A 25,235-nucleotide genomic window follows, 5' to 3' on the forward strand; every position below is an offset into this window, starting at 1 on the left:
GCAGCCCTGAACTAAATCCAGATGGTGCTAGTGATATCTGCTCCTAATTTCAACGAATGCTGAATTCACTCAAGTTAGCTGGACAAGCTGTCAGCTTGTGTCAGTCATTCCAGCTCCCTGGAGAGTGAAGTTCAGCTCTAAAGAAGTAGCTGAAAAACTTTCCGACAAACCATCTCTCTTTTGGAAAAGATCACTAAAAAGTAAATATTCCATGGCAGTGGGTCAATATTAATTTTTATTTTTTTTTTTATTTCGTTAGGATGCTTAAAATTAGGATTCAAGTTGTGGATTTGAAACGATCTGAACCAAATTGTGTCCAAGTGAGCTTACTAGCTTAGTGGGGAAACTGTTCCAGCTGAGCCAGATATTCATTAATCTGAATCCTCAGTTTAATTCTGGTGTACTGAGACCATTCAGCCTCATCATGCTGTTGGCTTGCCTGTGAACTGTGACAAGCTAACTGATGGTTAGAGAACACTGACTTCCAAAGGTGTTAAGCACACAGGTCTGCGTAATAGGGTCCTGCAAGTATTGCAGGAAATGAAAATCATATATTGTGCAAAATGATGGAGCTTGGTTTGGAATGGTTCTGGGCTTTTTGAATTAACAAGGGGTTTTTTACACCATCAGAATTAAACAAAGGTGACATCGTTTCAGTGTGATGAGCATGAACTGTGAAGGGTCTTACAGGTGTGACTGTGCTGGGATGTAGGGATGTAGGAAACCTTAATTTAGCTGTGCTCTGCATTACCATGTTCTGTGGAGTTTCTGCTGCTTTGCTTTTCCTTGGGGTTGTCTCTGTCTGTAAGGTAATTAGATGTCCAGCACCAAGAGTGACTAGTCATGGTTGGGGCCTCTGGATGTTTCCAAACAACAGATAATAATCACTGGGAATAGGTATAGTAAGCACTTTTTAAAATCATTCATTGCTTTTTTGAATGAGCATGTGCAGGATCATAAACCTCCCAGGCATTTTCAGCTCTCAGATACATAATTTTTGCAGTGTACAGATCAGTGCCTACTAAATTACATTTAAAATCTGGAAAATCGGTTGGAGTGCTGCACACTAAAACTTCACCAGGATGTTAGGTGAATAAAAATGGAGAAATGTTTCTTGCTTTTGGGGTGGTGTTCTGCCCTCTCTGCCCCTATAACTAGGTCTGTATGCTTTAATATGTTTTATTCTGGAGTAAATGGTGCCAGATTGATTTTCTGTCAAATGCAATTAACCTATACCTACCAGAGGCCTGATCTGCTACCTAACCCAAACAACCAGGATTGTCAGGATGTTTTCCTACTTTCCTAAGCAGAAGATGAGTGGGTCAGTGCCCACTGACTCCTTCAATTGTGCTTGTCAGGTCAGTCCTCACTTTGGCCAGTTCTTTTCACATAAAAACACCTGAAGAACCTTGTAATATGAAAGCTGTTTCAAATCCACATTTGTAAGGCAAAATTTGAACTTTCTTAAATGAGAGGCAGTTTTTCCCCAGAGTTTTCTAAATTGTCCGAATTCCGCTCTCACTGAAATTAATGTGGAAGCAGGATTGAACAAGCCATAACACTTCTGCAAATTCTACCTCGAGCATTTTGAATGGGGAGTGTGCATATACAATAATAATGTCACAAAATGGCTGAAAAATGCAGCTATGGTAAATCAGTGCAGATGGCCTGCTCCGACATTTGCTGGAGCTATGAGTGATTTCCTTTTTTTTCTTCTTTCCAATGGCATATGTGCCAAAACATCCCACCGCACAGAAGTCAGCAGTCTGCAGTGAGTCATTAATCCGCTTGTATGAAAAAATGAGCAACAGGCATAGTCATTATTTCTGCCTTGTGCTGTGAAGAAATGCTCACTTACACACTAAACACTTCACTAAAGCTTTCATTTTGGGAAGGCAAGGAGAGGAATGTGTAGTAGACTTTTATTTGGGAAAAGGATTGTCTACAATTTTTTTTTTTGTCTGTGGCCTCTAGGACTAGAAATAAAGCATCAGCTTAAAATGGATGCTTCTTTGTGGCATTCCTCTCGGTCTTAGCTCGGGGGTTTTTTTGGCTCAGTTCGAAGTATTCAGATGCCTGAAGATTGCATGCCATAAAGTTCCAAAGATCACAACCTAAAAATACAGCATCTTCTTCCTGAGAGATACAGAAATCAGCAGACAAATCTGTTTGTCCTGGTTTTCTTAAGAGCATGTTGAAGTATTCTCTGTTTGATGAGGCCCTTTAGCATAGGGAGCTTTTTGAGAGCAAAGGGGGCATGTGCCCAGAAATACGGAAGAAATACAGTTATGATTCATTATGTATGACGGGTTCATTTTCTTACCTGCTGCTTCCCCAAGCAGCTGCCCTTGGCCATAGGGATTTTTTCCTGGAGGAAATCCCTGCCACCCTCAGGGAGCACAATGGACAAGGCAGGGATTAGCAGGTGGTTAAATCCTGTGACAACTGCTGAGGGAAGGAAGAACCATGTAAAATATTTCCAATAGGGAACGATGAGCAGGAGAAAAGGACTTACTTTTTACTTGCAGATGGCTGGATAACAATGGCAAGTAAACTAACATTAAAAGCTTTTTTCAGCTTTCTGTAGGAAGTCACATGCCGGGTCCACTGCCTGACAGCAAGTCTTTTAGGTTAGTTATTTTTTTCAGTCATGGATTTTCCCTGGATTAACTGTTGACACATGACGTTTGTTCAAAGTCTGGGAGTACTTGCCTGCTGTCCCCGAAAACAGGTGTAGCCCAGCCAGGCCTTCTGTAAACTCCTGCATGAGTGAGTGTGCCTGAACTGTGCCCGGGGGGCACCTGCTAGTGAGAGCCTGAGATGGGATATACTAACTCTATCCTGTCTAAAGCCAGCACTTGATCTCAGGAGTGCCCCCTCGTTCAGCCATTCCTGCATGCAGATGTCCTCTCCGGTCCAGGCTGTGTTTTGCCTTCTCCATATTGGTTTAGTTTAGTTAATCTCTACTAAAAGAAAAGCTGTGGCTTTCATGCCTGAACGTGCCATGTATCCTGTGTTTGGCAGTTCATTGCCTTAAGCCTTAATCTAAAGGTAGGATGGGATGTTGCCGTTTTCAGAGAACCACCAGGTAGTCTGTTACTAGCCAACTGGTATGTGTATGAGAGTGACTGTAATTTGGCTTTTCACAGAGGTCTGCTATGTCTGTGTTTCTGTTGTATCACTTTTTACTCCATTAGTGAGACAAAGGATAGCTTCTTGATGACCTCTGCTAGTAGCATAATTTGTGATCTGGTAAGATGTCTTCTGACTACTGTTAGTAATGACTCTGCTATCAAAGTAGGAATTATGCCATGTGCTGGGCATATCCTCATTTTTCTCTCCTGGGGGCCTTTACTTCTGCTTTTAGTATAAGCTCATTTCTGGTAATCAAAGTCAACGGTAAGTCTTGTACCCTGTGGTGGCTTTGCCCTGGCTCATAGGTAAGTCCCCACCCTGTTGCTTGCTCGCTCTCCACCAGTGGGATGGGGGAGAGAAATGGAAGGGCAAAAAGCAAGAAAAAAACCTCATGGGTCAAGATAAAGACAGTTTCATAGACAAAGGTGGAGTGGGGACGGACAAGTGATGCAAAAGCCAGCACCAACGAACTGATGTCCAACAAGTTCCTGAGAAATGACTACTTTGGAAAAAACTCTCCCTCACGTTTTATTGCTGAGCCTGACATTATATGGTATGAAATACCTCTTGGTCAGTGTGGGTCAGCTGTCTCAATTATGTCCCCTCTCAACCTTGTGCACACCCTTTGTTTACTGACAGGGGTGGCAGAGTGAGAAAGTGATATCCTGATGTTCTGTGGACACTGTTCAGCAGTAGCTACAACATTGGTGTGTTACCAGCACTCTTTAGGGCACCAGTCTAAAACGCAGCACCATCCAGGCTTACTTCTTTCCAGCCAAACTCTGTACACATCAAGAAGAGAGCGTATCTTTAAACACACAAGCAAAACCCTTGTCTGATTTTTATGACTAAGCTTTCCTAATGTCATCAGTCTCTGAAATGCTTTGTATGCACTTAAGCATTGGGAGCTGATGGGTTGAAGTACAGCCTGTGGAAAGCCTCCAGAGTCCATTCTGGCAGAAGGTTGGGTTTTGTGCTTCCCCATTAAATGGCATTCTGTATTAGAGGAGGTTGTATAGTACATACTGTGACTATTGTTATCTTTTTAAAACTGCTAATTAAAAGTATGTATTATTAATGTTGTCTGTAGGTTCATGCCAGTCTAAGAAAAAGAACTTTTTCTACAAAATTGTCACCAAATGTAAGCACAGAAAGCAGAAGCTTAATGTTCCGGACACAGGTACTAGTGCATTACATAGTTAAGGTTTTGGGCTGCCTTCTCTCTCAATTCAGTCTCGGGGAAATGTTTCTAGACAGAGGCTACTTGGCTGTCTAGTCTTTGATTGCCTTGGTCCCTTATTTCCCTGTCTGCTTTGATTGTATAAGCTCCTGGCTCCAGTTGATCATATTACCTTACTCCAGCATGATGCTGTTTTGTTTTTAATTGGCATCTCCCTTAATTGCAGTTTTCCTGCTCCAGACACAGTGCAGCAGAGCTGACAAAGCAAGGGCGATTCTGCAGTTGGCCCTGAACTCATTATCTCTCATAGCTCTTTAGTCCTTGGGTTGCTCTTATCTCCCTCCCTTCTATGTCAGACCATATTATTTATCCCTTTGCCAGAGCATTTATCTGTCTCCCTATCTCCTCTCACTGTCTAGAACGTTGCAGACTGAAGCTTGTCAGTATATCGGAGCTTGTTTCTGCTCTAGATCTCAAAAATACTAACCTAAACGAACCCTCCCTCGGTAGAAATCTTAACCAGCTTTCTGTTTTCCTCAGACTGAAGATAAATTGGACATTTCTTTAAGTTTTGTCCTGGGCTTGCTTTGCCTGCTGTCCTGCTGGTAATTTTCCAGTCTTGTGACAGTGTTGTGGTCCTGCATACACACATACTCCTCTGAGGGGCATTTTCAAGTGTACAATATGCACGGGTTTACAGCTCAGACTGCTTCCCTGGGCCTCTTTTTTTTCCTTCTGTAGTCATGTTGCCCACACTAACCAAGTCACATCCAGGTTGTTCCTCAGCCCTTCCACAGTTGAGTTCGCTCACACATCAACCCTGTGGTACAAAAGAGCCTCTCTGGTTCGGCGTACGTGGGTAGCTCCGTTAATTTCTTTCTCTTTTTTTTTTTTTTTTCCCATCCATATCTGTTTCTAAGATAATAAAATTACTATCCCCATCTCCAGTTCCCACAGCTACCTTTGTCCTTAACATCTTTCCCTAAGGCTTGACCATGTCATTTCCTCTCCTTTCCTGATGCTTTGTTTTATGTCCTCTGTGGTGCGTGTGCACTATTTTCCCTCATAGGCTCTGCCAGCTCTGCTGCATTCAGTGGTGCAAATATTTTGAAATTACTTGCTCTGTTTCATTGTATTTATACAACAAACATGTGGTGAGAGTCGCCTGTGAGAAGTAACTATCTTACTTCCATGATGGTGTGAAAAAGGCATCATACATTAACATAGCTTTTATTGGGTGCCATTCAGATTTTTGTTCCTGAATTATTAATAGACCACATTGACAAATTAGGAAGAAAAATGGTGTTTAAATTCTCCTGTGGGAAAAGAAACAGAAAGCTTTTAATACATCATAGAGTAAAAAATATAAATATCTTAAAATCAGCAGACCTAAAATGTGACTAAACAAAATGTCAAAACCTCCATTTCAGTAAAGGAAACCAGCCTGTTTTGATATAAAGTGTGTGCACTATGATCAAAGATTCAAACCTGGCAAGTGTTGAGTACCCTGGCCTCATTCCAGCACAACAGAGAGGCATGTCCTTGGAAGTTAAGCATGTGAATAATGTCATCGTGTCTAAACATTAAAGATGCGTCTGTGCATTTGCTGGAGTAGGGCCAGTTTGTGAAGTTCCTCCCAAGACTGAAGCCAAAGATATGGGGAACTTACCGCGCAGCCCACGTAGACATCCTCAAAGGAAAGATGGAAAAAAAAAATATATATATATAGGTGGGGAACTGCATTTTCTCAGAGTTACAAAGGGGAAAATATCTGTGGTCTTGCCTACTCTTAAGTGTACCATGTAGTGACACAGAAAGTGAAGTGTTGATCAGCAAAGTGCAGTGTGGGTTATGGCCTTGGCAGGCAGTGTGGAGCCTCGCCAGCATGTGCTGCCTACGTAACTTCACCCTTTCAGGAGTTCCTGGGCAGCAGGGCTCTAAAATAGGACTCCACTGTCCCATATTCTACAGCTTTCAAGCTGGGAATCCCAGCATCTTCATTGCAATTTGCATGTACAAGAATTTAGTGAATTAAATACTAAATGAAAATTTCAACTCCTTTTTGTGGTTAGTCTATGCTTGTGGTGAGTCACAAGTCAATAATGTGTGGGTTTGGTTATAATGGAGTTAATTTTGCTGGAGGAAGGAGCTTGAATATTCTTATAGCTGGAAGGGTTACTGTCAGCAGAGGTCATGCTGGTTTCATGTTTTGTAGTCTTGAAAAGTGTGTGTGCCTGTGTGCATCCATGTTTTGAATGAAGAAAAGTGCAGTAAGGGTAAATTTTTATGTGATTGGGTCATGTTGTCTGAGTCTGTCTCTGATTTGAGTATCTGAGTGAATTTTGACTCCATGTGACTATATCTTACACAGCATCACCAGCACAAATCACCGTATTACAAGTTTGCAGTTGTTTGCGGGGATGGATGCAGCCCAGTAAAATCTCAGTTGGACATGCCACAACCCTTGCTTCTCCTGGCAGAAAACACACAGTAATGCAACTGAATATGTTAAGAGATGTGTCACTTCCTTAGGAAGGCTGACAGAAGTACAGTGGGACACATCCCTCTTTGGGAAGGTTGAACACCAGTCAGCTGAGAGATTTATTTTCTGCAACACCATCAAGGCTTTCTGATGGAAAGCAATATTTTAAATAACAAGGGGTAAATCACAACTGATGAGTCTTTGCAGGTACATGTAGTGAGCTGTGCTGAGGGCTCTTGCATGTGTTGTGTAACAAGCAGATGCAATGCTGGCCTTCACACCAGGAAGGAAGGAGATGAACCTATGTACCAGCTGCAACACTAGACAATATGTGAGGGAGCCTTGTCTCCCATAGCCTGTAGAGCTCACTGCCTTCTGCTGATCCTCCATCAGCTCTCCCACATGCACATCAGTCTGTACAGCCTTAGCAAATATGTTTGAGGACAAAAAAAAAAAAAAAAAAAAAAAAAACACCAAAAAAATACACAAACAAAGTGCAGGAAATTAACAGAATGACCTTTTGGTTTGGTTTGGTTTGTTTTTTCTGCTGAGAAAGCCATGTTGTACAGGGCTGCAGCCCAGAGGGGGCCAGCAGCTCTGTGCCTTTGACATCCATCTGGGCTGGAAGAGGACTGGGTCAGCACAAGATCATACAGCAGAGCTGCCCATCCAGGCAGCTGTTCCATCCACACATCTGGCTTGACCATCTGCTGCTTTATCAGCTAGTGCCTCTCTGCTTCATAGTCCCCAGTCCGTGCCGCAGCTCTCTGTGGTGCCTGGCCTCAGGAAACAGTGTTGCAGCAGCATCCCATTGTCAGAAGAGCTGGAATTTCCACTGGGTATAGGTCAGAGTGTGCTTGGCATCTCTTCCTTGGTGAAGTGGTTCTCCAGGCACTGGTGACTTGAAGCTTTGCTCTGCTCTGCCAGTCTTCCCCTTTTTAACTTCATAAAGACCATTAAAGCATTACAACCCACCTTTCCTTCCTGATGGCAGTGTACTTAGACCCACAGAGCATTCATTCTCCACCAAATGTGTTTAAACTCCTGCAGCTCTCTCTCATAACAGACAGGCATCACTGAAGAAATTCTTTGAAATATGTCTGTCTTTCTGGGGTGCAGTCTGAAAAGCTTGTCTTGTGTGGTGTGTTGAATCAGTTTGATCAACTTCATTTTTCTTGTTCACAAAGATGGGCAAAATAAGACTGCATGTAGTCTGCATGACTGCAGAATAGGGTAAGCTGTCCATGCTAACTTATAACAAATCTGGCTCTGGATGTTTTTTCTCTCAAAGTCATTTTTGTCAGTGTGGTATAAGCATGCCAAAAGGCCCACATCTTCCTATCATGTGCTCAGGTCTGCTTGCAAAAATAGCCTGGTGGTTCTGCATGTGCTGCTGTCATGCGGAAAGCTAACTATGTAAATACGTGTTTGCAGGGCTGCACAATAGCTGCAGAACCTCATTGCATTTCTAGCCAGGGTTCTCCTGAAAATTAGCGGAGCTCTACTTGGGGCAGCTCTTGAACACAGGCCTGTGTGGAAAGAGAAGGGATGTGAAATGGATTAAAGAAAAATAGAGGGAATTAAACTTGTTCAGCCTTGTCCTTTCTGCACAGCAAAACCAAGTCCTGGTTTGGAGGATCAGTATGTTGATCAGCATCGGATATACCTTTGTCAGTTGAAGCCATGAGGTGCTGTTCCTCTTGCAGGAGGACCCCTGTTAAGCACTTAGCCAAGCTATGTGGTCATTGAAGCACAGACCCCTTTCTCCTCTGGAGTTCAGTGCAAAGGGTCTTCCGAGTGAAGTCTTTGTGCGATTTCTTTCAAGTTATGTTCTGTGTCTGCTTAAAAATAATCTGTAAAGAAGTAAATGAGAAGATTTGTTATCCCAGTGTTCACTGAGACTGTTAGAGAAGAAAAAAGCAGCTCTTCCCTTCAGTGCACATACCAGAAAATACTCGTTGTTCACCTTTAATCCGTCCTTCAAAACTGTATGGCAGCAATGTTATGATGAAGTGATAAAGAGCTTACTTTTAGAGCTAGAAAAGGATAAAGAAGTAGAGGACTCTCAAGTCTCATTTCAAGGATTTAAAAACTTTAAAATATGAAGAGGGAATGTACTTGCTACATCCTGAGTTTCTGAGGCACCTTCTACCATCTCTTAGTCAAACACACCAAGACCATATACTCCTTATGTCTTTAATGACTATCACCTCTTTTTATTTTACCTTTCAAGGTTTTTTCTCATCTTGAATTTCTTGAGCTTTTTGATGGATATTGTATGAGAAAGAAAACAAATGTAAAAGGGGTCTGTCTACTGTCTTGACCAATCAGGTTAATTTCTAATGACCTGACATGGCTTGTAATATACAATGCATCTAATTAAAAACACACCAAATCAGGTTTCTTTCAATACGATGTTTTTTGTTTGAAATCATGTCTTAATATTTTTCTTAAATGTAAAAACAGAAGTGACTTGTATTACTAAGATTAAAGCCATTATAAACTCAAACTGGAATTAAACTGCACTGTTGAAGTACTACCTAATTAGAGCAAATCCCCAAATCAGAATTAACAGTGTTGAACTACAACCAAACCATTGCATTAATATAAAATCAACGCCTATGAATTCCCAAATAAGAAATCTAGAGAGAAAGCTGCCCATTTAATGATACATTCCAATTGAGATTTTGGTCTCAGCGCAGTTATCTGAACATCTCAATATTAGCCCAGTCGCGTGACTTGAGAGTCACATTTACATTCATTGGCGCTCCTACTTAACGGCACTGTTATGGGACAGATCTTTTCTTGTGATTTGTCTTGGTCTCTTTACAAAAAAATAAGTTTTCCAGCATAGCGCTGCTATGGAAAGGTTAGCAGCTTTAGCTAAACACTGAGGAAAGCTAGCTGAAGCTGTGTGCTTTTTTCCAAAATAAATAACATGTACAAGTTCGAAAATGTTTTGCAGAAGAAGATACGAAGGTGCATTAAGGACGCAAACGAATTAACGTTTGGAACATTTCCAAATATTTTTACACGTCTGTACTAGATCTGATTGTGTTCTTACACCATAAAACATTAAAAGGTCCTTTCCCACTTAAAAGAGCAAAGGGCAACAGCTAACAAGATAAAATGCATTACAGATGTTCTCTTCACCCAGTCCGCATCATTGCACAGTTAACAGTTAAAGAAACTAGCAAAAGATAGAACTTCTATTAGCCGTATCTTTGTATAGGCAGCTCATTAAATCTACAAAGCAAACAATAAATAAACAGTAAATACACACTGAAGTGAAAGAGGGCAAAGTCCATGCAGACTGCTAGGCTACTGTGCAGAGGTCAAGTGCTCCTGCCTGACACAGCCAGTCTCAGTGCAGGAGGCTGGTTTTGTTCAGTGCTTGGCCCTTCTGAAAGAGCAGTTGTTTGCACTCTGGCTTGAGTTTTGTGTGTGTAACTTTGTTGGTCCTACCACCCAGAAAGTGAACAAGTGGATCTTAACCAGAACTTTAAAACGAGAAGAAAGATTGAAAGAAGTAGTAGGGAAGAGAATGATAGCTATTGACACAGAAACAGCTGCTAAGTACATAAAGGACTGTTGCCAAGAAATGGGGTATAACCTGACGGGAAGTAAAGAAAATAGTGGACTGGAAATGCGTCAAGGGAGATGAGGTGCAGGCATTAGGAAAAAATATAAAATGACTCAGGATACCATGCACTGGGAGAAAAAACCCCAAGGATTTGGTGCAGACACCATGAGTGCTCTCAATTTCAAAACAGGTTAGACAAGACAGCTGTAAGAAGTGATATAGACATTCCCTTTGCTACCTGTAGGCTCTTTCTAACCCTAGCTTAACAGTGATCGCAGATGGAGTAGGATTCATAATACTTGTATCACAGGAGGAAAAAAGATGCCACAGATTGATCCACTGTGGTATCAGCAGCATGGTTTATTAAATCAAACAAATGGTTGATGACTGCGCACTCATCTCAGACTTTGGAAGCTTAAATACATTTTGTGATTGCTGTCTGACCAGTTCCTTCATGAACAAGATTAAAGAGACTTTAGTTCAGTAAAAATGTGTTATTATGTTCCAGTTCAGCGCAGGAGGCCACTTCGAAATGCCTGCACTGGTACTGCTGAGAACGATTCAAACTGTTCCTTTCTCATTTTGACTTTATGTAGGCAGTATTTCCATCATGGCATTTTATCCCATGCCTTGGCTGGTTTTTTTTTAGCGTTCTTGTCTTTAACTGTGATCCAGCTCTGCTTTTGTATTTGTTGCCTTTCGGATGTTTGTTAGGTTTGTTGTTTTTTAAAAGGCAGTATTTCCCTCTGCTTGGAGGAGGCGATGTAGAATGACTGCAGAGGTAGACTGGGGGTTAGTCAGGAATTCCTGAATTCTGCTTCTGTCTGTGAGCTAAGATAAGCTTATGTGAGGACCATTATTGTTCCTTAAATACATTTTGTCTCTTAGTTACTTGCTGGCATCTTCCGTTGCAGTGTGTTTTATACAGACTGTTTGATACCCTCCTCCCGCTGAAGTGCTGCTGCCCATCTCACAGTTTTCTTTGCAAATATTAGAAACGTGAACCTTCCAAGATATTTTTTAAGAGCTGATGCTACTATTCCCCTGCAAACATCTGCAGCATTTGGATGATATCTTGCCATAGGTTATGCTCTGAGTACCTGTGAGGGAAGGCTTTATGCAGCTAGATGCAAAATGGTAAATGAGCATAGCTAGTAGCTGTATTATTCTACATGTAAAACTGCATATTTTTCCTCTTTCAGCCATATTCTCAGAAGACAGAATTTCCAGTGAGTCTGCCTGGAAGAATAAAATTTCTATATCTGCCCTAAACACTCCAGAGCCAGCAATGATGCATGAGCCTTTAGTTGGCAGCCAGAAAAGGAAAGCAAGGAAAACTAAGATCACACATCTTGTCCGAACAGCAGATGGTCGAGTGTCACCAGCAGGAGGGACACTGGGTAAGGAAATTGGAGTTTAAATTTTATTAAAATCGAATCGTTGTAGAAGGTTTGGAAGTATGAGCAGCTGATCAGGGAAGTACGATTCAGTTAGCTTGTTTTCCTACCTGCTTAGAAAGGTCATTCTTCAAAATACAGGTATCAATCAACTGGGAAATCTCTGAGTCCATAATGGCCAACTTCTTTTGTTTGAATGTCCAAATCTCTCTTCTCTCCCTGGATATTTCATACTGTGAACTGACAGCTGATATATAGAGAAGTAGGAAACAGTTACCTTTCATAATTTGTTTTGAGTCCAGCAAAGAAATTACACTGCACCTAGTGATAGGATGTAAAAATTAATTCCATAATATGACAGTCAATGCCACAGTCCTTGCAGGAGTCCTCTGCAGTTAAGATAATCTTTCAGGACTTCTGTGTCTTAAACATACACAAAAGCTCTTTTGCCTGACCTAAAAGATCAAACTCAGTTGAACGCAAAATCAGTAAACTGCTTCATAAACCTTAGTGCTGTGCTTCTGCCAATAGCTTGGGTCAGAAGAGGTTGCAACATGAATTGCATTGCACTTGCAAAATCCAAGTCCTCAGGGTAAAGATTCTGTTAAGACCAGACTAGTCAGTTTTTCGACGGGCTGCTGTGACTTTAAGGGTTAGATTTGCAAGCATAACTTTCTTTTATTGCAGAGGAGAAGCCAAAAGAGCTGCCACAAAGTACTCTTCAGAAAACATCGAGTGCAGAAACAGATTGTAACAGTGAATGCTCCAGAAATGCAGAGACGGAAGAAAGTCATAGTATTACATCAGATATGCCAGCGGTGTCTGCATTTTTTAGCTTAGCTGCTCTGGCAGAAGTAGCAGCCATGGAAAACGTACACAGGTATGGTTTTCTTTTTCCCTTGTTGTCTTAGTGAATAGTATATGGCTGCCAGCTTGTTCAGAAAGCATGTGAATGGCAGACTGTTTAATTTGGCTTCCTCTGTGCTTCCTCTTCCAGAGCTTTCTATGAACGTATGTTTTACACCACTTGCTTAGTAGTGTTAAGTCTTCACCTAAATGACAATGTAATGTATTTCAGTAGTCAGTTAAATGGTTCTCCCTGGTAAGATGCCTGCCAGATTTTTTTTATATAAACAGGTTCATAGGCTCCTTGAGATCCTAACAGTTGAGAAGTTCTAATTATCATATGCTATTTGCAAGATAATATCAGATTTAAATAGCTATTGCATGCTGATTTCTATTTTTTCAGCGGCCTAAGGCTGTGGAATTTCATATAACTTCAGCTGAAGTTTTTATGCTGAACATGGCTGAAGGAAGCTAACTTGTTATTTTTACTCTTGTAAAGAGGCAAAGCATCTTAGAATGGCATGGGGCAGAACTCTTGGTGACAGAAAGCCATGTTAGTTTGGGTTGGTCCTCCCAGTTACTGGGCAGACCATCCACACAGATAAGGTGGAGAATGTGCAGGCTACTTAGGGCTGTTGGATCAGTTCTGTGTGGGCAGATCCTGCATGAGGGAGGAAACCAATGGCAGCATGTCCTCCTGGGCTTCTAATTATCTAGTGTTGTTCTTTGACGCTGTAGCTTATTGGAGATGAAAACCCATCCTTTCCTGCAGTGGAACATCAGTGAGGAAGTGCTGGGCCAGTTTGAAACCATCACAGCCTCTGTAAATGGCGTTTGACAGGTTTCTGGCTGCCTAAGAAACTCCACAAGGCAGTGGCTGATTAAACAATTTAAAACCTCGATTTACTGCTGATCTCATGGTCCCTGTCCGCCAACCCAGTCCTGTGTGCTCAGGCTGCACATCAAACATTGACAGGCTTTTCAGAAGCTCAGAGGCCCTGCAAGAAACAAAGTCAGCTGAACCCAGCCTGCTAGCTCTTCTCTGTAGAAGCTCTTGTCTTGCTTAAGCAACATTGTTTTGGGTGAGAAGTGTTTTCACGCTGCAGTCAGCCTGGCCTTTCCTCCTGGCATTGCAAAACCAGCGTCTGCTATCAAGACTGCAAAAGTCTAAACTAATTTCTGTCGTCTTCTGTGGTCAGAAGCCACAAAGTGAGACTTGGAAAAGTGCTGTGCTAAGCTCTGCTCTCATTCAGACCCTTGTGGTTTCATTGATTTCCATTAACACTGACCAGAATTGAACAAAAGCAACAGGATTTGCTTTGCTGTGGTTTTTCCCTCTTTGTCCCTCTAAGAGTTCTTGTCCTCCTCTGGTCCCTGCTGAAGTGAGCTCATGTTCTACATGACATTCTATTTGGATCTTTCTTTATTACTGCCACCTTCTGTCATGTCATCATGTGGCTGGAACAATGCAGCACCTTCCATGGGGCCTGAAAAACACCACAAATGTCCAGCAACTGCTGCAAATTCCAGCCTGTAATCACCCTGGGGGAAAATTACAACACGGGAGGACTCTTTCCCAGTAGAAACTTCACCATGTCTCTCACAGACTTGGCAAATGGAAGTCAAAACAGAAACCTAAATCTGTTGGGCTAGATGCTTCTCTATTTTCTAGTCTGTTGACTCTTTGTTACCTTTTGCAACTCACTTCTTCATTTGCAAATAGCCAGAAATGTGAAGAACGGCATTAGAGGTTTGCTTGTTGTGTTTCTTCAGCGTTTGAATTAAATTATTAAATGATTTCACAGAGCCTTGGGCCACGGAAGCCAAACTCCTTTTTAACGGTAGTTAGAGCTTGTCTGGAAGTGGCAGCATAGTTTTCATCCGGAGGCTTCTGTTTAGCTTTGTTTACCTTGTGCATGCCCCAGTTAAATGGTGTGAGCCTGAGCTGCGTTTTGCGCCAAGGCCGCTTCCTTGCACACTGGTTGTGCAAAGTGCATATTGGTACCCCCGTTTCTGCTGGGTTCTTAGCTGTGCCAGGGGGAGGTAAAATGGCCCTTGTGTAAATAAGAAGTGGGCTCCAGATTTTAATTGCTGCGAATGACACATACTGTAACAAAAATAGAACCTGACTTGTGAGATTAGATAACAGGCAGTGACGTGGTTTGTGTATGTATTTTAAAAGGCAAGCTGCAAAGGACCTCTCCTGAGTCCATCTGCTACAATGATTGATGTTGATTTCCAGCACATAATTCTGGCGCAGTTTATTTTTATGATCCCCTGTGCCAGGGGATCGTTTGTAAATTAACACTGCTGTAGTAATGAAAGAGATGTTGTGTTAAGGCTGATGAAGTGTTAAGTCATGAAGCTTGGAGTAATCCCAAAGCGCAACTCTGCTGCTGAGTATATTTCCATATTGCTTAAAAGCTTGCTATTGACTCGCATTAACGTGATATGTGCCTCTGTGCATTTACCTTCCTTTGCCACACACGAGCTGTACTCTCTGCTTCCGAGAGCTGGAGCTGCTCCCTGACAAAATGAGTGGGGCCACTTGTGCACTCTTAGCTTACTCTTGAGCTCTGCATTTTGTTTTGTGTGGTCAAATAACCATCACTACTTGATTTTGCCAGACTTTGCGTGGTGTTGCGAGTTATCCTCAGGATGCTGTGTTACTGTTGCGGGAATACTACTAAAAGGAGTGTGTCACAGCGGTGTGTGGGCATCTGTATCAGCAAGGAGTTACAGAGCTGTAATGTCGGATATTAAACCATATCACGTACCGCTTTCTATAATTTCTGGTCTGATAAGAGCACCTCCTGTGCTCAAAATAATGACGGGTGGCTTTTCTTTTCTTCTTTTGCAGAAGTCAGAGGGCCACACCTCTCCCACATGACGGACAGCCAAATGAAATGTCTCAGGCTCCAGTGCTTATTTCCTGCGCTGACCAGTGAAGCTCCACTTTATTGTAAAACATTGTGCTTTACCTAATATCCTAGCCTTGTCTTTACCAAGGGAAGCTAGTCAGTCCATATGATGGAAACTTATAGACTGCAAGCAAGTGCTTATTGCTCTGAGTGGCCCAGAATTCACTGGAAGCCAGACGTTAGCAACTTGGGCCAGGTCCTCAAATCGGAACCCAGTATGTAGGAGGGAGATATTAATTGTCTATTAATGAACAGAAATGGAATGATCCTAGAGCTTGCTTTCTATTGAAGACTTTTAAACAGTAAATAGGTGGTTGGTGTGAAAATGGCTGCCTTTACTGTTAGCTCACACAGCATCTCTTTTACCAACCAGAGAGTACGGCAACTAGTTTCGTATAATACCTAGTTATTCTAAATGAAAAAAAAAAACCTACAACAACAACAAAAACACTGACGCACTGCACTAGTTATTATTAGATATTCTTAGTCATTTTTGTACATGAAGATTTAAGTTCTAAGATGGTTTATATTAATAGGTTATGCCTACGTTTATATTGTAGAATGAATTTAAAACCTGTTCCAGAGAACTCAAGGCAGCCTGGACAGATGTACCATTGTTAGCGGTGTTTGGGCAGCCATGTGGTCCAGATGTTCTGCACTTTTATATTTGCCACCAGAGTGGTAGAGTTTACTGGCAAAAATTCTGACAGGCTATTTTTGGGTTTGTTTCTTTTTAATTTAGCTTTGAATAACCAGGATGATGTGCATTAGAAAAAGGAGTGGTGTATGGAAAAGAAAATACTACAGATAATTGACTTGTCTTTTATGCCTTGGAGGGTTCCTTTATTTTTGCATAGATATCTGAGCGACGTGTTGAAACTTTCCTGTAAACAAAAAGTACTGCAAATGTGTTTTTCAAAAGTGACCTTAGTATTATTTCACCGTTCTGAGAAACCTGAAACCGTGACTTCTCGATATACATGTACACTGATACACATACCTTTTACATTCTACAGACACTGGCATTGTTGTAGTTACTATGCACAGTCCAAATCGGCTTCAGAGTTTCCATAAAAGGCCAATTATAGTTTGTGTTGGTAAATCAGCAAGTTGTATACTGATAAATTACAACCAAGAGTAACGTTTGACTGAATTCAGACTACCAAACAGATCCATCTGCCAGTTTCTGTCTTTGCTTACGTTGAATTTTTGTTTTGCTCTCATAAATACATCCCAAAAGCAGGCCGAGTGCATCACTTGGCCCGTTACCTTCGCTATCTTGACTTACACTATTGTACAACCAAGCATTGATTCCTACCAACAGATGCAAAATGATCACTAGTAATTGATCTAAAGCTACAAATTCAACAGGGTACTTCTTCTATAGCACAAGATGTTTCCCTACTTTTTGCATTGTAGCACAACAATTTACCAAATTGGACTCCAGCAATAATTTTCTATTAGTCTTCGTCATACCGGCTGAATTTTTGATAGTATTAGATTGAGTTTGAAGTTCTTTGAATTAAGTCTTTAAATGATGCGAGTTTACATCATTCTATCAGGCATTCTTATTTATACTTGACTGAATTGATAATGTGTTTTGGGGTTATTTTGTAACTAATTTGATGTAATAGCCATATGGACAGTAACTCTATTAATGCTTGCGAGGTTTAGCCTTTCATTGTTGTAGTTAAGTGAAAGTCTCTGGTTCAGTGTCGGGAAACAACATACAACACACCACACGACGAGTTGTAACAGCGGATTGAAAGTCTAACGAAAGGCAGGGAGATGGGGAAGTGTCACTGAAACAGCACCATCAAGATTGCATGTGTTGGAAGAAGGGAACAACAACAAAAGAACAACAAAATTTATGAGCCAATGAGTCAGTGAAAAGGCTTTTTAAAAATTCAGGTGAATACATGACTAAGAGCCCCTGGAATGCCATTGCAGCCTATGGCGGTATTTTTAATAAGATTTTATTAAAGTTTTATAAGTTATTTTAACAAGACAGGAGAAACTTAAAAGACTTAAAGCTGTTGGGTCACAGTAAGGTGGCTGTTGGAGTTTTGGACCACTTTATAATTAGCTGAAATCCAAATATCTTACAGTGCAGGCCGTTCACGTTGACAATGGTACTAACTTATTTCTCTAGAAACCTTTAGAGTAGATATATTTTTGTCAAAGTACCCCATCCTTCCTCGATTTAAATTTCAATATTGTTCCTGAAGATATTTCTGTATATTAATGGTACCTTTTTTAAAAGAAACAGAAAATTACTTTTTTCTATATGAATTAATATCTTACTTGATCTGCTTTTCCTTGACTTTCCCTTAGAGAGGGGGTAGGGTTGGGTCAGTTTACTGGATATGACTGTTTTCAGATACTTATAAACCTTTTTGTAGATATGCTTAATTTTTAAGCGATTAGGCACTGAGAGTAGCAGAAATCCTGCAAAGCTTTATAGTTCACTAGGCATTTGCCTTTGTTGGTTCTCTGAGTGATGTCTTGATTTCAGTAGCTAGAATTTTCCCTGAATCTACTAGAAGGGGTATCAGTATTTTCAGGTAACAAAGTCTGTTAGCACAACAAAAATTTCAGACCAATATCTTACTGTATTTGGGTTGGATTTTTTCCTTGTTTGTTTTGGTTTAAGTTTTATTAATTTCAGCTGCTTTTGTTTTGGAAAATCTTATTGCTATTGTGTGTACTTCAGTATACCAGCAAACACTGTTACCGTTAACACATTGTCCACAAATGCCTCTAGAGAAGAAATTGTTGCACCTTATGTATATCTCAAGCAAACCAAAATATGATGCTTTTCTGCTTTGTTTATTCTGAATATGTTGTATCATACTTTACTGAACCCATTTTAACTTAGCTAAAGCTATCAATATTTATGCATTTCACATTATTTTCTGGATCTGAACCTGTGTATAAATCTTTCTTTTAAAAAAAAGATCAGCATTTACCGTAGTCGTACTCTGTGACTTATCCATGGGAGGGGGGAATCTTGTCTCAAGTGCAAAATGCAGTACTGTCCCAGTTTTCCTTGGCTTTTATTTATTTAGTGATCTTTGATATTTCATATGTAGTTTTGGGGTATACAAAATACATTATCGTAGCCGACGCTACAAATCTAAGCAGCTGGGAGAAAATTACTGTAATGTCTTCTTAATTGTTCTAGTACTGTATACAAATATGGGAAAAATGTTCTGCAGAACATTTGAGATGCAGATTCTTATCCCCACAGTAGGTTATTTTCCAGATATTAGAACAAATCAATCAAAACTCGATGATCTTAAAGGTCTTTCACAACCTAAATGATTCTATGGTTCTAAAAACATCTATGGAGATTACTTAATGCTCTGCTTATGGCAGTAACTACCCCTTGAATGTGCTGTGATTTCAGAATAGAATATATTTATTTAAGATGACTGAATGCTCTTTTATACTAATACAATATCCCAAAGTCATGAGCAAGAGACTTCTTGGTAGTTTGGGTTTCTATTTTATAGCATTGGTGCATGACTTTTGAAATTAAAGTGATAAGCGTTGTTGGAAGGGGGCACAGGAACAGGGGACGGGTAGAAGCGTGTGAAATTGCGGTGTTTGAATTCCAGCTTTGGTCTTTATTGTTTGGGTGAGAGCTGCTTTTGGAGCACAAGGCTGAAGAGCTCTCTGCAGTTTGTATCAAGTAGAAACCCAAGAGAGTAGTAGCTCGCATTGTAACAAGGGAATGCCTTATAGTTTGGATGCTATCTTTTGGAACAGGATATTAAATTGAAGCAATTTTAATTTCCACTGCCTGTTTAGCTACTGTACAGATCCTGAACAGACTGAAGGCAACAGTGGGACAACAAAGAGAGGTTGAAAGGAAAGCTGGCCTTTGTTCTCAGTGTGGCAAAGTTATGGCAACCAAGGGGAATTAGCAGAATAGATGTGTGTATATATGTGTGTGTGTGTGTGCGCCTGGGTGTGTACATGCTGAAAAAAAAGTAGGAAAAACAAAAACATGATGGGTCTACAAGAGACTACAATGTGTGTTGACCCTTTGAGTGCACTCCCTTTTTTTTGAATGCTGAGTCTAATATGGCTACCTCTCCTAAAAGACTACTTTCATTAACTTCCATTTGCTTTCAGGCATGATTGTGTAATCTTTTCAGCCATTGATCCCATTTGTATATCCTTGTGTGCTTTACTTTCCAAGAGCAACGTTTATATAGTGCAGACAACGTAAAGGCTGAATATACAGTGGTAGCCAAACTCTGTTGCTGGAGCGTGTTGTTTTTTAACCTCTGCCGTAGTCATATGGGCTGCAAGACATGGGACCGGTAGCTCTGGTTAGTTCGGGGAGATCGGTTTTTGAAACAGCAGAAAATGCAGCTCTCGTGGGGTGGTGGGTGGACTTCAGGTGTTGCCAGAGGTGAGGCAGGAAGCCAAATGCTGCTCTTGAAACTTGTTCTGGAGTTTATGTTTGCAATCTTGATTTCTCAAGGAAACGTAACTGTGCAACTTGTGTGTTGTATACCATACATTATCCATTAGGTGCCGTTTGTTTGCCGTGCTTATTTGATGACTGTAGAGCTCCTAGGTATCTTTGCCATGTTTTGTAATACTTGTGGCATTCTCCTGACCTTGTACATATTGTGGAACTGTCACCTACAGCTGCCAGGATGCTGAGGCACTTCAGGACACTGAACACCGTGAATGAGTTCAGTTCAGTCTGTGAGTTACTTGCCTCCTCCCCTGAATTCCTCAATTAAAAGGCACAGTGAGGTTTATGCTCTCACCTAAGTACTATTATAGTCATTTATATACTCAGAATTTTCTACTGAATTGACAGCTTTGAAGAAGGTTATGAGATGGATGTGTATTTTATGTTCCCTCACTGGTTCTTCTACGGCAGAAATCTAGGAAGACTTGACACAAGTTCTCCCCTCAGCAACACACCCAAACTTAAGCTGAAAACCATTTGTACTTACGGGGCAGCGTTGTGGTTTGCGCTGTGAGAGTGCAGGAGCCCTGGTTACAGACCACTACGCGCTTGGAGTTAAGCTTGGGCTTGAGTGATGTTCCTGGTGGGGGGCAAGTCATTGTGGCCTAGGACCTTCATTGACCTGCAGTTTAAAAAATTACTGCAAGTAGCTTGACATCTATTGAGTTCTTACAAAGAATTGTATTGTAGTTTCTGGATCTTAACTGTTAGCATATTCCAGCAGACCCACACTGTACTCTACTGGAAAGAACCACAACTGTACAGGCTAACTAACTAACTAGGCTTCCCAATGTAATGGTCTAATCTTTTCACCCCTGCAACTGAAACCTTATGTTCTCCCACACACTTCAGTCAGTGGTTGGGGCCTTGAAGGTGACAAAAATGAGAGAGGCGTATATGTGCATGTGTCTGCATGTATGCATAGATACCCATATACACATCGGAGGGCAGTGACTTGCAGCATGTTCTCTGTACAAAAGTGTTCCTGTGTTAGGTCATAAAACAACTTGAGGTTTCTTAGACGATAGTTTTCCAACTTTCTTGCTAGATTTCAGTCTCTTTCCTTCATATTACACCATACGGTGTGATTTTCAAAAATCACATCTGAAAAAAAACCCCACAGATCCTGCTGACCTGGATGCTACGAAAACCTTCTTTCTCAGCAGTGCTTGCTTTTAATAACCAGTATCTGTTGACAGTTTCAACACAACTGATTTGCTATCATCTTTCTTGCTAGGGCCCAGTCCTTCAGCTTTTGTTCTCACATATAAGTCCACTGAATTTTGACCCAGTATTTGTCTTTATTCTCTCCAAAGCTTGGTGTAAACATGCCTTACAATAGTTCATCTCCGTCATTGGTATAACAGAGCTACTGCCTTCTTAGATGTGTGTAGTTAAAAGTCAGTAAGCACATTTACAGAATGTCATACTTTCTTCAAAAACCTCTAATTTGATATTTTTAAGTGCACATGTTAAGTCATGTGTATAACATGCTAAAGTACATTAAACTGTGATAATGAAACTGAATAAAATATTTAATAAAATATTTGAAATATTTGAAAAGGACCTTCAAATAGATTTCTTTATGTTCATTCTATTTTGGTTATCTAGTGTGTGCCTGTAAACAGTTTCCCATTTAAACCTAATGATTGCAAATAAATACTATTCAAACAGAGCTTCTTTGATACTTCACCTGTTTTACTATCAAATGATTGTTTACTTTAACATATGGCTGAGTTAGCAGTATTTGCAGAATTTGTTTTTAGCTACAGTATGAATTCATTGGCTTTTTAATACTTAAAAGAAACAAGCTTGTTTTCCACCTGAAAATGGAAGATGCCAAAACCCCAGAGACAAATCCTCAGAACTGTGAACTGTGGTTTCCTGTCAGATCATCCATTCAACTTCTGCACATTGACTACAAAGATGTCACATATTTTGCAAATAACTTCTGCCCATTTGTTCTTGTTTACGCACATCTATAAGAGAAGAGGAGCTTCCATTAAAAATAAATAAATAAAAACTTTTGAGTCTGGTTCAGCGCTGTTGACATTGTTGGAAAGATCCGTAGACCCATGCAAGTGCCCCAGAATTCGATGGATTTGTATCGTCATAAAGCTGGAGATTGTGGGCCAGAGAGAGCCAGGACTCAGTGCAGTTGGGCCGTGTCAGAAGAGTTGGCCTTTTCTCCTGAGCTTTCCACGTATCCGCTTTGTGTTTCTGGGTTTTCTCTTCGTTGCACAATTGGGAAGCTTATCTATAGTCCATCCAAGTATAAGAGAAGTCATCTCACGTGAAGAAGCCCTTGCCATGTTTTCGGTCTTTGGACACTAAGAGAACTTACTCAGAAATTGATTATCTTTTAGAAATAAGTAGCCATTGTCATCGATGTTTAAATGTCCCCACTACTTTGGAAACTTATTTAAACCAGGACTGTGTTCTGCCCAATTACCTTACCCTCTTGAGGCTTGAAAATTAAACTGCTGGGGATCTTGTATTTTCCTGTCCTTGGATGCCTGAAGCCTCCTTGATTGCAATGTACTTTTCTGATCCCAGAAGACCCAAGTACAGGCTTCATGAAGCCAGTAGACACCAGTTTTTCACATGGGAGCAGAACTCCTGTCTCTGAATCAAAAGCAGCAGAAGGTCAAAAGCAGCCTTCAGGTTTATTTATTTTTAAACTATGTGCCATTTACTCAGGGAAGAAGAAATGTACACAATCTTGGACTGCCGTTACTGAGTATGCATCAGTATGTCTGCAAAGAAACACCAGGACTGGAAGAGCTTCGGCATTAAAGGCCATGTAAAGGTCATACCTGAGGCGGGGGGATAAAAGCTCTGATTCAATGAGCATAAAAAGCTGGATGAAATCTTCTTACAAAGTACGTAATTCCCTCAGTAAAATATGCCCAGTCAGGAACACTGAAGTCACTATTCTGTTTTTTTGATTACCAAATCACCTTAAAACAGTCATCTGCGTTCCTCGGATTCCCATCTTTTTTCACCTGCTCTCATTTTGTTCTTTCAACAAAACACCTGCTGAATCCAGCTAACTCTGGGTGCATCTAGATCTGGTTTGTTACGTTGCTTCTTGCAGCTGCATGGCATTACACTGACACTCTTTTCACTGTCAGGTAAGATAAATTTCCAATAATACTTTTGGAAGAACACAGGGCAGAAAGGCTTCATTCTCCTCAAACACTGCCATTTCTCCCCTTGATATCTTTTGTTGGATTCTTCTCATTGTTCATCCGAGGGTTTTTTAACGTGTAGCTAACCCTGCTTTCAAACACTTTTTTTCTTTTCCTACAGCATAATATTAAATGAGACACATAACTACGCTATAGCTGGTGAAGGTGTTGATTCTTCAGTAGGACACTAGCACTTTATAACAAAATATGAGATGCATTCCTATATCTGCTGCAAAGTTCTATTTTGTTTTGTTTTCAGAAATAAAACCTGTCAGATGTAACGCCTACCATCTCTTCATTGTCAGCTTTTTTTGTGGACTGTTCTTGGCACAGAAACAGTAAGAAATTGAGCTCTAATAGTTGTATTTAATGTGTACTCTAGGTTTCAGCTAGGCTTCATTAGTTACTTTCTGACAGGAGAAGGTAACATGACATCTTCAGTAGAATTAAGCTAGCACAAGATGTAGCTGTCTCAGCTCCAGCTGAAACTCCAGTTGAAAATCCAGCCTATACAAAGCGATACAAAAAGTTTATTCCATACAGAGCAGCACTTCAACCTATTGGTCAGCCCATAAAACAGGAGAAACTAGTTGAAATAGGCCCAAAAATCAAACCACTTGAGTTCAAGTGTTAGGCTTAGCACCAAAGTGTAATTTTTCAATGCAAACACCCAATACTTTACTCTGTAGCATTTTGTTTATTACTTTTGTTACCTTAGTGCTTGGCTATAAAGAAGTAACATTCAGAGTATCAGGTGCGTTTATTACAGTTTGCACACTCAAGAGAAGGACGGTGTTGCCACCAAGCAACATCCAGTTTAAGGAGAAAAAAAAAAAAAAAGAGAAATAAATTGAGCTCTCAGGAGATGTCCTTCTCATCCAAAAGAAGTATTTGGAGAACGTCATAAGTATATGTGGCCCACCAAAAGCTTCCCAGTCATGGCAGACCATCAGGCCCCAGTCAGATCAATTTGAGCATCAATTCCTTTCCTTCCAAGGTCTGGGTGGGTTCCTTGAATACCCAGTCGACACCTAAAGTTATTTATTTTCAGGCTTGCCAAGTATGAAGGATCTTGATTCCTGGATGTTTTTACAAGTGATATTCTTAAAATGGTATTGCTGCTGGCGGTCTTAGAACTCAGCAGCATGTTGCCAAAAGCTTCAAGGTCTATTATCTCAGATACCAACCTCAAAACATTTACCGCAATGGGATTTCTGTTCTAATTGGGGCCCTCTAAATGCTGCTGTCTTATCACTGTGGTTTATTAAATCATCTTGTTGTCTTTCAGGAGTTAGGGAGGATTTGGAAGCCCGAATCTGTGTAGTACTTGAAGATCTGGTTTTTATGTTGGTGTCTAGTAATACTGGCTGAGATGTTCCATCTGGTTTGGTCCTTTCTGGCTCAGTCAAACACTCATTCTTGCCCATGGGTGAACCCTACTGGGACTCCCAGTTGTGGTGTTTGTCAGGGGGCTCTGACTGAGGAAGGCTCTTTCCCCACAAGCCTCCCTTCAGGACAGCAAAGTATTCCAATGCCACAACTCATCCATGTAGCTGGGATCTCTTTTTGCCCATAGCTGCTCAGATCCAATTTCATACAACAAAATAAAATAAACGTAGCTGGAAACTCGACAGAGAAGTCAGACCTTCTTGAGCTTCCAGGTTTTATTAGGCAATAGCTTGGAAGTGAGGGATGTAATGTGTCTCCAGTTAGAGCAGCCGTGTAAATTGTGTGCAGAGATTGACAGGTTGTGGCAACAAAACTGGGTTTCCTTTTATTTTGGAGAGCAGTGTTTTCTAATGGAAGTAAGGTGACAGGGAAATTACCATCACAGCAGATGGACTATTTCCATCTTTCCATCAACCTTCAAGAGGTTCCAATTTCAAAAGCAAGGTTTGCCAGCCAGTCTAAAAAAAAGAAAAAGTAATTGCAGTTCTATTGCAGTTCTAGTCTGTGGCTTGGAGTGGATGCTGTGTTTTGCTCCAGTGACTGTAGCGATAGTTTT

The 25,235-nt window shown here is 40.8% G+C and overlaps 1 protein-coding gene across 9 annotated transcripts in view; it reads left to right on the top strand.

Moving 5' to 3' along the window:
- BBX (BBX high mobility group box domain containing) overlaps nucleotides 1-21,652 on the top strand; it is a 142,550-nt gene extending 120,898 nt beyond the window's left edge. For 8 of the 9 annotated variants that reach the window (XM_080364098.1, XM_080364106.1, XM_080364099.1 and 5 more), the window contains 3 exons: nucleotides 11,583-11,780; nucleotides 12,465-12,657; nucleotides 15,484-21,652. In XM_080364098.1, the coding sequence (XP_080220224.1) occupies nucleotides 11,583-11,780; nucleotides 12,465-12,657; nucleotides 15,484-15,571 (479 nt within the window). In that variant the 3' untranslated portion in view covers nucleotides 15,572-21,652. The remainder of the gene's footprint in view (nucleotides 1-11,582; nucleotides 11,781-12,464; nucleotides 12,658-15,483) is intronic. The other variant, XM_080364105.1, reaches the window with a different exon arrangement.
- The last annotated feature ends 3,583 nt before the right edge of the window (nucleotides 21,653-25,235 follow it).

Source organism: Nesoenas mayeri (genome assembly GCF_963082525.1).
Source record: "Nesoenas mayeri genome assembly, chromosome: 1".
Lineage (NCBI taxonomy): Eukaryota > Metazoa > Chordata > Aves > Columbiformes > Columbidae > Nesoenas > Nesoenas mayeri.